This window comes from Rhinatrema bivittatum, chromosome 2, assembly GCF_901001135.1.
Source record: "Rhinatrema bivittatum chromosome 2, aRhiBiv1.1, whole genome shotgun sequence".
Classification (NCBI taxonomy): Eukaryota; Metazoa; Chordata; class Amphibia; order Gymnophiona; family Rhinatrematidae; genus Rhinatrema; species Rhinatrema bivittatum.
In genome coordinates, this window is record NC_042616.1 from 14,454,967 (window position 1) to 14,469,788 (window position 14,822).

Below are 14,822 nucleotides of genomic sequence, written 5' to 3' on the forward strand. Positions count from 1 at the left end.
CATTTCCTGGCTATTTCAGTTCTGGTGGCGGTACATATATAGGTTACCAACCTATTGTGACCCTCCTGCCGCAAAGGCAGTGGAATGCCTAACAAGGCATGCTTCGGTAGTAGTTCCACTGTGACGCCACACAGTTGTTGAATCCATGTGTCCACCGCCTGCCACACCGGACGGAGTACAGGACAAGTCCACCACATATGAAAATAGATGCCCTCCCTCTGACATCCTCTCCAACACCTGTCAGAAATATGAGATGACATACAGTGCAATCTAACTGGATAATAGTACCATCTATAAAACATCTTTAGGGTATTTTCTAGCAACGATGATGCAATTAATCCCTTACCCAAGCCCAATATTATCCCTTCCCATTCCGAGAGTGAAAAGGTACATTGTAAATCACATTCCCAAGCCAACATGGCCTTCGTTTTCACCCACGGTTCCAGTCCCAGCTGATTATACAACCCTGACAGCAACTTAAACGCAAAATCTGCCTTCTGACACAGCTTCTCAAACTCAGATTTCCCCATTTGTACATGTGTAGATAGCTGCGATGTGCGCGCGTAGTGACATAATTGTAAGTAAAAGTAGACATCTCCCTCCTCTAGACCGAACCTCAGTTGTAGATCCTGAAAGGAAAGCATACCTAAGGCACCCAGAATCTGTCCCCAGTAGCGTATACCTCTAGCCTGCCATCGAAAGGCTGCCCGACTCCCATAACCGGGTGGAAAAGCCTTATTAGCATATAGATAGGTTGAGGCATGATATTCGCGGGTCCCCAGGACCAGACCCTTCCTAGAACACCAAAATTGTAGATCCAAAATCATAGTCGGGGGCACTAGAGTCTCAGGATTTATTAGCCAAGTACCCCTTGGTTGCCACAAAAAACTACACAGAGGTATCTCCCCTAATAATTGTTGACCAAAGCGGAACCACTGCTTAGGATTAGCTTGTTTATGCCAATCCGCTAAGGATTTGAAACGTGCTGCTATATAGTATTTCTCTAAATTGGGTACTCCCAGACCACCCCGTTTTCTATGTCTGTAGAGGGTGGTTCGAGCAATACGAGGACGCTTGCCACCCCAAATATACACCAAAAGCCTCTTTTGCCATTGGACTAAACTGGAGCGGGGTATGGCAATCGGTAAGGTTTGGAACAAATACAGCAGCTTAGGGAGCACGGTCATTTTGACGGCGGCTATCCTGCCCAGCCAAGAAATGCTATATCTGTTCCATTCCTCCAGCTCCCGAAGGATCGAAGACTACAGCTTACCATAGTTGAGAGAGAATAGATCCTGAGAAGCACTAATATACACTCCCAGGTATTTTAATTTTTCATGTGCCCATTTAAAGCGAAACTGTTGCTTAAGGAGTCGTTCAGAGGAGCCAGAGAGGGTAATATTTAAAATCTCTGACTTTTCCCAATTGAGCCGAAAGCCCGAGACACTACTAAACTCCTCCATTGCCCTTGTCAAGTGGGGAAGAGATGACTCAGGATGGGTTACAAGTAACAAAATGTCGTCTGCGAACAGAGACAATTTGGAGGAGAACTCTCCCTCCGTCACTCCCTGGATATCTGCATGATTCCTTACCAAATTAGCAAAGGGTTCTAAAAATATTGCAAAAAGCAAAGGGGACAGCGGACAACCCTGTCGGGTGCCTCGCCTCACCGGGAAGGTAGGAGAGTATCCCCCGTTAATTTTTATACAGGCTAGCGGGTTTGAATACAACTGCTGGATCCATTGGATAAAATTGTCACCAAAGTTCAATTTCCGCAACAGTGCAAAGAGATACGGCCAGTGCACCATATCAAATGCCTTCTCGGCGTCAATCGCCAAGGCCACTGCCGGGATGTTGTGCTTTTTTACCCACCAGAATAAGTCAATGATCTTGCGGACATTATCACTAGCTTGCCTACCGGGAATAAACCCCGCTTGGTCAGGATGTATAATTTGGGCGATGAAACTGTTCAAACGTGTCGCCAATATTTTTGCTAAGATTTTGAGGTCAATATTTATGAGGGATATGGGTCTATAAGAACCACAAACTGTAGGGTCCCTACCCGGTTTGGCAAGTATCGTGATGCCGGCTGTGTTAGCCGCATCCGAGAGTGACGTCCCTTCTTTGAGCGCTAAAAACACCCTGGCCAGGACAGGAGCCAGCCGTGAGGCAAAGGTTTGGTAAAACCTGCCCGTATAACCGTCAATACCCGGCGATTTTCTGGGTTTAAGAGAGCGAATAGCAGTAATGATTTCTTGCTCAGTAATATCCTTATTCAGGAGACGTTGGTGGGATTCCTCTAGCCCGAGTACCTGGGATGCCTCTAGATATTTGTCAATCTCCCCGAGACTGATATCCTTATCCATCGCATGTAGCTCAGAATAAAATTGATGGAAACGCCCTCGGATAGACTTATTGTCCGTCAGAACCTCCCCTGCTTTAGTTTTAATCTTAATAATGGATGTTTGAGCCTGCCTCCGTTTTAAGACATTGGCCAGTACTCGTCCTGCCCGGTTCCCCCCTTCGAAAAACTTTTGCTGAGTTAGTTGCAATTGGTGTGCAATATGCGCTGAATCTAACGACGCAATTTGGTTCCTTAGCTCCTGTAATTTAGAGGGAAGTGGCAGGGACGAGCTAGATTGTTTATGCAAGCTTTCTAAAGCTTTGAGCTGGGCTAACAGTTGTTCACGTTCCTGTTCCCTAAGTTTCTTTAATAGCGCCCCCCTGGCAATGAGTCTACCCCTAATCACTACCTTAAGGCATTCCCAGACAACCACCGGATTAACATCACCATTATCATTAAATTGTAAATATTCCTGTATGGCTGAGTCTACCTGAGAAACAAAATCAGAGTCATCCAGTAGTGAGTCATTGAGCCTCCAAAATTTAGTCCCTCGATCATAGTCCCTCACCTGTAATGTGAACCATATGGGAGCATGGTCTGACCACAGGATAGGCTCTATATCAATCTGTGAAACTCTAGGTAAGAGGCTAGTGCTACCCAAAAACATGTCAATTCTGGAGTAGCTAAGATGCGGCGAGGAGAAAAAAGTATAATTCCTCGAGGTAGGATTTCTGGACCTCCACATGTCCTGAAGCCCAAAGCTGTGCATCAGTGCTTTCAGTGCATCCCTAGCTTTTTTGGGGTCTGAACTAGAGCCTACCGAAGTGTCAATCCTAGGATTTATAGTTAGATTGAAATCTCCGCCAATAATTAAGGATCCCTCCACCCGGGAGTGTAAAATCGGATGTAATGCTTGGTAGAAATCCTGCTTTTGCGAGGTGGGACCATAGATAGACACTAAGGTGTACACCTCTGACCCGATACTAATTTTTAGGAGAATGAACCTACCAGACGGGTCTTCGTAAGTGTCTTTTAATTCGAAATGACAATCCTTTTGAATCAGGATTCCCACTCCTGAGTATTTAGAAGCTACTGTGGCAGCCGCCCAGTATTGGTATGGGTATTTGGGATTACACAGTAAGCTCTGATACCTCTTCCTCAGGTGTGTCTCTTGTAACAGTGTTATGTCTACCTTCAGACGGTCTAGTTCTTTAAACAATAATTTCCTCTTTCTTGGGGTATTGAGCCCCTTCACATTGAGGGAAAGAAAGTGAAAGCTAGCCATTATTAGTGATACCTAGACTTCCCCTACAGCAAATGTGGCTCCCCACCCCATGATGACTGCCCCCACACTCAACACAAAATACCCACGCCATTCGTACAGAACCATAGCATACCCTCAACCCAACCCCCCTCCCCCTTCCCCACCCCCCACCCCCTACTTGAGCGAACCATGGCACATCCCCATCGTGCCTACCACCCATGGAGGAAATATAAACCACTTCCCCCGATGCCCCTCTCCCGGGCTTGCCCAAAATAACTTCAAAATTACCAATCCAACACAACTAAATAACAAGCGGAAGGTATATACATCCCAATACTGGAAAATACACACACAGAAACAGTAAGACTGTCAGTAGAGGGATAATCGGTCAGCCCCCTGCAACGGCTCCATGACCTAAGCCTGCAAAGAAAAAAAACGTGAAGCTCAAAAGTAAAGTCAAGCAGGGGCCTCCTCTGCACACTCCTCAGCCGAATTCCTTTGCAGTCTGCGCCGTCCCTTAGTTACTCTTTGCCATCTTGGTTGAGAAGCACTTCTGGAAACAAGACCTCCCGATTCTTTTAATACCCCTGAGGGTATCTCAACTGTGATGCCTTCCGCTTTTAGTATCTCAACCGCCTCTTTTACAGATTTGATGCTGTGGGTCTTGCCTTGCACCGTGAAAGCCAACCCGCCCGGATATAGCCAGCGATATCTAATGTGAGCCTCAGTCAGCTTCGTGGTAACGCAGCGAAACTCCTGTCTTTTCTTTAAAGTAGCTGAGGAAAGATCAGCGTAGATAGCCACGTCGTGCCCTTCCCATTGCCAGGATATCTGCCTTCTAGCTATACCAAAGACTTTTTCTTTCTGCTGGAACGAGTGGTAACAGACCACAATGTCTCTGGGCTTATTAGCTAGCCGAGGCCCCAATGTCCGGTGGGCTCTTTCCACCTTAATAATGGTATCTGGCACAGGAGCGGATTCGGTAGCTGACTCTGTAGCCGGCGCTTCAGCCTGAGCCAAAAGAAATAGAGAAATTTTCCTCACCACCTCCACACAGTCTGTATAGTCCTCAGACTCAGGAACTCCCCGGATCCGTAGGTTACATCTCCTGCTGCGATTCTCTATATCCTCCATTTTTTCTGACAAAGAAAAAAGTAGGATTGTTGTAATTGAGCATGTTCCTTCCGCATGGCGTCCCAGCCTTCTCCCTGGGTGTCCAACCGCAGCTCGTTTTCCTCCTCGCGGCGCCCCAACTCTGCCGTCTCCTCTTTCATACCCGCGAGCATGTCGGCAATCTCCCGCTTGTACGATTTCAAGTCCTGCCGCAATTCCCCGAACCACCTCCGCATCTCAGACCGGGACGGAGGAGAATCATCGGCGGCAATTGATTCTTCGTGTTCTTCCTCTCGTTCCGCGAGGAGATCAGCCACCGCCATTTTGGAGTTGCCCGGGTCAGGAGCGTCGTCGCCGCGGGCATAAGAAAATTTTCGTAAATCCGGCGTTTTCTTTTTAGAGGCCATGCCCCGTGTTCAAATATAGCAGGCAGGAGTCGTTGCTGCAAAGAAGCTGCGCTGGAACCGGTAAAAGAGCAAGATTGCCACAGGAGCTCGAGGAGCAGTACCGAAGTGCTGCTTACATGGGGAAGTGACGTCACTTCCTCTTAAACAGTCTTTTGACTAGCCGCTATGTCCCTACAAATAGCGACCTGCTGCACCATAGTGACACGTGCCTGCTTATCTCAGACCAGGAGTAACACCCCTGGAGAAGTAATGGAACCAGCAGTATCATTCCTAGCGGACGCTGTTTTCAATCTAGTGCACACGGTGGCCCGGGGAGTGTCATCTGCGGTGGCTGCCAGGAGACAACTCTGGCTCCGAAGCTAGTCGGCCGACACATCTTCCAAAACTCGCCTCACTAGAATGGCCTTCAAAGGATCCCTCCTGTTTGGCAGCGAGCTAGAAAAACTGGCCAACAAATGAGTCCCCGTTGCCGCGCCTACCGGAGGACAGGATGAAGAGAAACCAGCGACCCTTTCCCAGTCCTCCAGGGGCAGAAGTTCACAGTGCTTCAATCCATACAGAAGCAACTATCAAGTGCCCCGCTCTACGGGCAGGAACCAGTCCTTTCGTAACAAGCACAACAAGAGGGGAACAAGCTTGGGTATAGGCCCCAGCCATACCCCACAATGAGATTCAGCCGACCCATCCAAGGGAAGAAGTCATAGGGGGCAGACTAGCCCTATTCTATCACAGATGGGTCGAGATAACTTTGGACAAGTGGGTCCTAGCCATCATTCGGGAGGGGTACTACCTGGATTTTCTGCGAACCCATCTGGACAAGTTAGTGGAGTTCCCCTGCCATGACCTCGCCAAGAGGGCGGCAGTGGAAGCTACAGTGACCAGACTACTGACCCTCGAGGCCATAACCCCAGTGCCTCCACAAGAAATAAATACTGGGCATTATTCCATTTATTTTATCGTCCCCAAGAAAGATGGGATGATCAGACTCATCCTGGACCTCAAGTCTGTCATCCGCCACCTGAAGATTCCCCGCTTCCACATGGAAACCCTACGCTCCGTAATAAGGGAGATACAACCGGGAGAGTTTCTCACATCCCTGGATCTTTCGGAGGCCTACCTACACATCCCAATTCATCAGGAACACCAGCGCTATCTACGCTTCAAAATCCTGGACCGTCACTACCAGTTCCAGGCACTACTCTTCGGGTTAGCCACAGCACCCCGGACATTAACCAAGATCATAGTGGTGGTAGCGGCAACACTGAGGAAGGAAGGAATCCTCGTACATCCTTACCTAGACGATTGGCTGATCAGGGCGAAATCCCCAGAGGAAAGCCGCCAAGCAACCAACTGAGTCAAAACTCTACTGGAGAGCCTAGGATGGGTGGTCAACACAAACAAAAGTTGGCTGCAGCCTTCACAGTCTCTAGAATACCTAGCAGTCCGATTCGACACCAAAGAAGACAAGGTCAGCCTGACTCCCACAAGGAGATCAAAACTGTGGAACCAGTTACGAGGCCTGCTGAGCGAACCTCACCCCAAAGCATGGGATTACCTACAAGTCCTCGGTCTGATGGCATCCACACTGGAAGTACTGCCATGGGTGCGAGCTCACATGAGACCCCTGCAGCGCTCACTTCTATCACGATGGAATCCACTGTCTCAGAACTACGCCGTATTGCTATCACTCCCGGGCAGAGTCCGGACCCAGCTACTTTGGTGGCTACAGGTCAGCCACCTGAGCCGGGGAACAAGACTATCCTCCCCAACCTGGACCCTGCTCATCACCGATGCCAGCTTACGAGGATGGGGAGCACACTGCAAGGAATTACCCACCCAAGGGCAGTGGAACGCAGAAGAGTCGGGATGGAACATCAACCACCTAGAAGCGCGGGCGGTCAGATTAGCCTGCCTACGATTCATTCACAGACTCCGAGACAAAGCAGTCAGAGTAATGTCAGATAACGCCACAACAGTGGCCTACATCAACCGGCAGGGGGGAACCAGAAGCCAACAGGTGTCTCTGGAAATAGACCCCCTAATGGCTTGGGCGGAAGTAAACCTCCAGGAGATCTCGGCCATCTGCATCGCCTTAAAAGACAGTCACAGCGGACTACCTCAGCAGGAAAAGTCTAGACCCAGGAGAATGGAAGCTGTCGTCCGCAGCTTTCCAGTTGATACTGAATCGCTGGGGGACACCAGACATGTACCTTCTGGCAAACCAATCCAACGCCCACGTACCCGAGAACCAAGAAGACCGTGGTTCGCAGACATGAGAAGACTACTGGCAGGGAACCCCCTACCACTGCCTCCACACAGAGAATTGCTTCAACAAGGACCGATCCTCCACGAGGATCCAGCTCAATTCTTTCTTAGGCCTGGCCATTGAGAGGGCTCGCCTGAGAAAGCGGCTACTCAGGGGCTGTAATAGACACCCTACTCTGAGCACGCAAGTTCTCCACATCTTTAACGTACATAAGGATTTGGAGAGTTTTTGAAGTCTGGTGCGAAGACCACAACATCAAGCCACGTTCAGTTAAAGTTCCCGTGATCCTGGAATTCTTACAGAAGGGGCTGTCCCTCAACTCCATCAAGGTACAGGTTGCCGTATTGTCATGCTACGGCTCCAAGAGCGAGGGCGACAGCATAGCCTCTCACCTGGACGTGTCATGCTTCCTGAAAGGAGTCAAACACATCTGCCCACCACTAAAGTGGCCGGTACCTCAGTGGAACCTCAACCTGGTCCTGGATTTCCTAGCAGGAACCTCCTTCAGACCCCTCCGAGGTCTGTCCCTCCGCCTGTTAACTTTAAAGACAGCATTGCTGCTGGCAGTTTGTTCAGCCCGCTGCATTTCAGAACTACAAGCACTGTCCTACTGTGAGCCATTCCTCAGGCTCACTCCGGGAACCATCCAACTAGGTATGGTCCCTTCGTTCCTTCCCAAAGTGGTATCACACTTCCATCTTAACCAAACCATCTCGCTACCATCGCCGAATGACTTGAAGAATTCGGAAGAAGCTCGTAGTCTACGTCACCTCAATATCGGCAGATTCCTTTCCAGATATCTGGAAATGTCGGAGTCCGTACAAAAAACAGACCACCTTTTCGTCCTTCACAGCAGGAAGAGACAAGGGGAAGCGGCCTCATGGGCAACAATAGCCCGCTGGATCAAGGAAGTCATCAAGGCGGCCTACGTAGAAGCAGGCAAGTCACTACCTCTATAGGTCAAGGCCCATTCTACCAGAGCCTAGGCAGTATCCTGGGCAGAAACCAGAATGCTGTCACCCGCTGAGATCTGTAGGGCGGCGACATGGTCCTCCATCCACACCTTCTCCAGATTCTACCGTCTGAATGTTCAGGCTCAGTAGGACATGGCATTTGCAAGGGCAGTACTAAGGGGGGCACAGGCAGCCTCCCACCCGGTTCAGGAGTAGCTTTTATACATCCCATTGAGCCTGAGTCCATCTGCTACATGCTAGGAAATGGAGAAATTACTTACCTGATAATTTTGTTTTCCTTAGTGGAGGCAGATGGTCTCAGCATCCCACCCTTGGCTGCCGTTACACATGGAATTTCGAATGATTCAAGGGTAAGCCATGTTTTCATTCACCTAGGGCACCCACCCTACCGGGTGTCGATGCTTTCCGGTTGAGTACACTGGCGGTCTCCAGCTATAGTCAATTCAACCAGTTCAAGCTAATCAAGTTATAACTTTTAACCAAGTTATGAACTTATTCAAGTTAGTCAAATTAGTCTGTCGCACATATATCCACAATGCTTTTCGAGGAGAATACTGAAGAGCTGCACTTCCTGCAGGGGTATATGTACTAGGGGCTGACGTCAGATTGAAATCTGATCTGTCTCAACTGCTATCAGGAGTACACTATACCCATTGGACCTGAGTCCATTTCTCTACACTAAGAAAACAAAATTATCAGGTAATTTCTCCATTTTCTCAGTGGAAGGGAGTGGGCAGTGGAGTGCCTCAGGGTTCTGTATTGGGACCCTTACTTTTCAATATATTTATAAATGTTCTGGAAAGAAATACGTCTAGTGAGGTAATCAAATTTGCAGATGATACAAAATTGTTCAGAGTCGTTAAATCACAAGCAGATTGTGATAAATTGCAGGAAGACCTTGTGAGACTGGAAAATTGGGCATCAAAATGGCAGATGAAATTTAATGTGGATAAGTGCATGGTGATGCATACAGGGAAAAATAACCCATGCTATATTTACACAATGTTAGGTTCCATATTAGGTGCTACAACCCAAGAAAGAGATCTAGGCGTCATAGTGGATAACACATTGAAATCGTCGGTTCAGTGTGCTGCGGCAGTCATAAAAGCAAACAGAATGTTGGGAATTATTAGAAAGGGAATGGTGAATGAATGAATAAAACGGAAAATGTCATAATGCCTCTGTATCGCTCCATGGTGAGACCGCACCTTGAATACTGTGTACAGTTCTGGTCGCTGCATCTCAAAAAAGATATAATTGCGATGGAGAAGGCTACCAAAATGATAAGGGGAGTGGAACCAGCTCCCCTATGAGGAAAGACTGAAGAGGTTAAGACTTTTCAGCTTGGAGAAGAGATGGCTGACGGGGGGATATGATAGAGGTGTTTAAAATCATGAGAGGTCTAGAATGGGTAGATGTGAATCTGTTATTTACTCTTTCGGATAATAGAAATACTAGGGGGCACTCCATGAAGTTAGCATGTGGCACATTTAAAACTAATCAGAGAAAGTTCTTTTTTACTCAACACACATTTGTTGCCAGAGGATGTGGTTAGTGCAGTTAGTATAGCTGTGTTTAAAAAAAGATTGCATAAGTTCTTGGAGGAGATGTCCATTAAATGCTATTAATTAAGTTGACTTAGAAAATAGCCACTGCTATTACTAGCAACAGTAACATGGAATAGACTTAGTTTTTGAGTACTTGCCAGGTTCTTATGGCCTGGATTGGCCACTGTTGGAAACAGGATGCTGGGCTTGATGGACCCTTGGTCTGACCTAGTATGGCATGTTCTTATGACCTTTGCTCTACAACTTAGTTTCCATTCAAAAGAAGTTTACTTCTTGAGTATTATTACCTTTCAGGTATGAAAGTGTCTCTATCATATCTCCCCCTTTCTCTCCTCTAGGTTATACATATTTAGGAGCTCATCTGATAAGGCTTTTGGGGCAAATCATTGTTAAAAGTTTTTCATGATCACCAGTGGTTGGTCAGAAATGCACAGCTCTATCCCTGTGTGACACTGCCACAACAGTGATTATAGGATCAGAAACCCAGGTCCATTTGCATGGTCACTAATGCATGATTAATGTCTTCTTCTATCACCAGCCAGTGATGAGGGCACACAGCACATAAAGGAGGAGAATGGAGGAGAACATCCTATGGGAGAAGGACTGATCCCACGACAATCAGGAAATGTTTTTGAAAATGTTTCACAGAGGACTGAGAGAAGCAACACAAGGAATAGACAGCAGGAGTTGGAGAAGAAGCAGAGAGACCCTGCAGGAGACCCAGGGGATGGAGTCACTGCATGTGAGATGGAGATCAAAGTCATCCCTGAGCATCAGAGACACATGAGCACAGAGAGCCCCTTCCAGACCATTAACAGTGATCAAAAGACTTCTGACCTTTGCCAGAGGGAGGGGAAAGGGAAGAAATCCTTTCTGTGTGACTCCTGTGGTAAAAGCTTTGGTAAGGAATCGCATTTAGTATTGCATCAGAAATCCCACCTCCACAACATTTTATTTCTATGCAGTAAATGGGGGAAAAGCTTCAGGCAGAAGAAATATCTAAAAGTGCACCTAAACATACATAAACCAGCGACACCCTCCCCCTGCAGTGATAGGAGTAAAAGGTTAATTAGTAAGTATAAGCTAAAATTACATCACAAATTCCACACTGGAGCGAGACCATATATAGATAGTAAGGGTGGGAAAAGCTTCATTAGTCGAAATATAGTAATCTCGTACCAGAAAATTCACACGGGAGCGAGACTATTCTCTTGCAGTAAAGGTAGAAAATGTTTTGTTAGGAATAAAAACCTCACCCAACACTCCCAAATCCACAGTGGAAACAAACCATTTACCTGCTCTGATTGTGGGAAAAGATTCCATCGTCAGGATAGGCTAATGTTGCATCAGTGCATTCGCACAGGAGAGAGCCCCTTCTCCTGTACTGAATGTGGAAAACGTTTCATTAGCAAAACACACCTTTCCCAACACCAAAAAATCCACACCGGTGAAAGACCATATATGTGTACTGAATGTAATAAAAGCTTCCCTGTGAAGAAAACCCTCATAAGACATATGAGCATCCACACAGGGAAGCGACCATTCTCATGCAGTGAATGTAATAAAAGATTCACGAGGAAGGGCACCCTCACAAGTCACATGAGAGTCCACACAGGGGAGCAACCATTCTCATGTAGTAAATGTAATAAAAGATTTACTGTGAAGGGTGCCTTCACAAGTCACATGAGAATCCACACAGGGGAGCAACCATTCTCATGTAGTGAATGTAATAAAAGATTCACTTGGAAGGGTGCCCTCATAAGACACATGAGAATCCACACAGGGGAGCAACCATTCTCATGTAGTGAATGTAATAAAAGATTCATGGAGAAGGGTGCCCTCACAAGACACATGACAATCCACACAGGGGAGCAACCATTCTCATGTAGTGAATGTAATAAAAGATTTACTGTGAAGAGTGCCTTCACAAGTCACATGAGAATCCACACAGGGGAGAAACCATTCTCATGCAGTGAATGTAATAAAAGATTTACTGTGAAGAGTGCCTTCACAAGTCACATGAGAATCCACACAGGGGAGAAACCATTCTCATGCAGTGAATGTAATAAAAGATTCACTTTGAAGGATTCCCTCAGAAAGCACTTAAGAATCCACACAGGGGAGCGACCATTCTCATGTAGTGAATGTAATAAAAGATTCAATGGGAAGAGCCACCTCACAAGTCACATGAGAATCCACACAGGGGAGCGACTATTCTCCTGTAGTGAATGTAATAAAAGATTCAGTGTGAAGAGCCGCCTCACAAGTCACATGACAATCCACACAGGGGAGCAACCATTCTCATGTAGTGAATGTAAGAAAAGATTCACTCGGAAGGGTGCCCTCACAAAACACATGAGAATCCACACAGGGGAGCAACCATTCTCATGTAGTGAATGTAATAAAAGATTCAGTGTGAAGAGCCACCTCACAAGTCACATGACAATCCACACAGGGGAGCAACCATTCTCATGTAGTGAATGTAAGAAAAGATTCACTCAGAAGGGTGCCCTCACAAGTCACATGAGAATCCACACAGGGGAGCAACCATTCTCATGTAGTGAATGTAAGAAAAGATTCACTGTGAAGGGTACCCTCACAAATCACATGAGAATCCACACAGGGGAGCAACCATTCTCATGTAGTGAATGTAATAAAAGATTCACTGAGAAGGGTGCCCTCACAAGACACATGAGAATCCACACAGGGGAGCATCCATTCTCATGTAGTGAATGTAATAAAAGATTCAGTGTGAAGAGCCACCTCACAAGTCACATGAGAATCCACACAGGGGAGCAACCATTCTCATGTAGTGAATGTAATAAAAGATTCACGGAGAAGGGTGCCCTCACAAGACACATGAGAATCCACACAGGGGAGCAACCATTCTCATGTAGTGAATGTAATAAAAGATTCAGTGTGAAGAGCCACCTCACAAGTCACATGAGAATCCACACAGGGGAGCAACCATTCTCATGTAGTGAATGTAATAAAAGATTCACGGAGAAGGGTGCCCTCACAAGACACATGACAATCCACACAGGGGAGCAACCATTCTCATGTAGTGAATGTAAGAAAAGATTCACTGTGAAGGGTGCCCTCACAAGTCACATGAGAATCCACACAGGGGAGCAACCATTCTCATGTAGTGAATGTAATAGAAGATTCACGGAGAAGGGTGCTCTCACAAAACACATGAGAATCCACACCGGGGAGCCACCATTTTCACAGAAGAGATAGAAACATAGAAATGACAGCAGAAAAATACCAAACGGCCCTTCCAGTCTGCCCAGCAAGCTCCCACACTTATTTTCCCGTACTTATCTGTTTCACCGACCGCCAAGTTCAGGGCACTTGTTGGTAACTGCTTGATTCCAATTTCCTGCGACTCTCTGCCATTGATGCAGAGAGTAATGTTGGATTTGCATCAGTACATACTCATGTACTGAATGTAGTAAAAGCTTCACACAGAATGGTGCTCTCATAAAAACCATGAAAACACACATGAGGCCATTCTTATGGATTAAATATGGAAGGTCCTTTATTGGGAAGCAACATTTCTCAAAACACCAGAAAATCCATTTGTGCCTCTACAAACCATTTACATGACCTGAGAGTGGGTAAAGCTTCCTTCCATGCTAAACATACACTTGGGGGTAGATTTTCAAAGCAGCGCCTGACCATCCATGTGCATGTGATTCCTGGTGCATGTATGTTATGTACCAATTTAAAAACATGCACCAGAAAATCCACACAGGGGAGAGACCATTGTCTTGTACTGAGTGTGAGAAAAGCTTCATTAATAACTATATACTAATCTCACACCAGGAAATCCACACAGGAGAGAGACCATTGTCTTGTACTGAGTGTGAGAAAACCTTCATTAATAACTATATACTAATCTCACACCAGAAAATCCACACAGGAGAGAGACCATTGTCTTGTACTGAGTGTGAGAAAACCTTCATTAATAACTATATACTAATCTCACACCAGGAAATCCACACAGGAGAGAGACCATTTTTATGCACTGAATGTTGAAAATGTACATTAGGGAGTCCGACCTCTCACTACACCAGAAAGTCCACACTGGAGGCTTGAGTGGAGGAAAACCTTCCTTGCTAAGTTTACATTAATCTTGCACAGGAAAGTTTAAACAGATGAGACCTTTTTCATATGAGTGTAATAAAATATTCTCACAGAAAACCCATGGAAATCCACACAGGGGAGACCTGAGATCATCCCCAATAATCCCTGGCATACAAATGAGGTTCATTCTGATCAAGGTCTGCACAAAACAAACTCATATGGAGACCCTGCCTCGAGAGAGACCATTCTCATGCAATAAATGCAGAAGATGCTTCATTAGGAACGCTCGCATCTCACCGCGCCAGAAAATGCACAAGGGTGACTCGTGATGACATTTAACAAATGATGCAATCAAAGACCAAGAAACTGCCAGAACGATACGGAAATTGTTTGAATTATACTGAGTGCCACATGTCTGATGCATCGAGACGCTCCCTGTGCATAGAACTCCCCATGGACTCCAGGAGGAAATTCCCTTTCACACAATGTGAGTGCTAAGAGGGCATTAGCAGTGACTTGGAGAGACTAAGATCAGACTCAGCCAGGGCCACTTTCACCCAGCAGGTCTCCTCCATCTCTCCTGCCCCATTAATCTGATGCTGCTGCAGCATTACTCCATTGTTGGCTGATGGGAGGGCAGTCGCATGCTGCCTCCTCCTCTGGCCATGCTGACCAATGCACGCACATCTCTACCTTCTTCCAGCCCTCGCAGGACCATGCAAGAGCAGCATGAGGCTACTTCCACCTTCTGACCCTTGCAGGCTGGTGCCAGTGTGGTGTTAGGGACCTTGTGCTAT

The 14,822-nt window shown here is 46.6% G+C and overlaps 1 protein-coding gene across 4 annotated transcripts in view; it reads left to right on the forward strand.

Moving 5' to 3' along the window:
- Positions 1-13,792, forward strand: part of LOC115083576 (oocyte zinc finger protein XlCOF6-like) — a 94,129-nt gene extending 80,337 nt beyond the window's left edge. For 3 of the 4 annotated variants that reach the window (XM_029587477.1, XM_029587479.1, XM_029587478.1), the window contains one exon: positions 10,475-13,792. In XM_029587477.1, coding sequence (XP_029443337.1) covers positions 10,475-13,176 — 2,702 coding nt within the window. In that variant the 3' untranslated portion in view covers positions 13,177-13,792. The remainder of the gene's footprint in view (positions 1-10,474) is intronic. The other variant, XM_029587480.1, reaches the window with a different exon arrangement.
- The last annotated feature ends 1,030 nt before the right edge of the window (positions 13,793-14,822 follow it).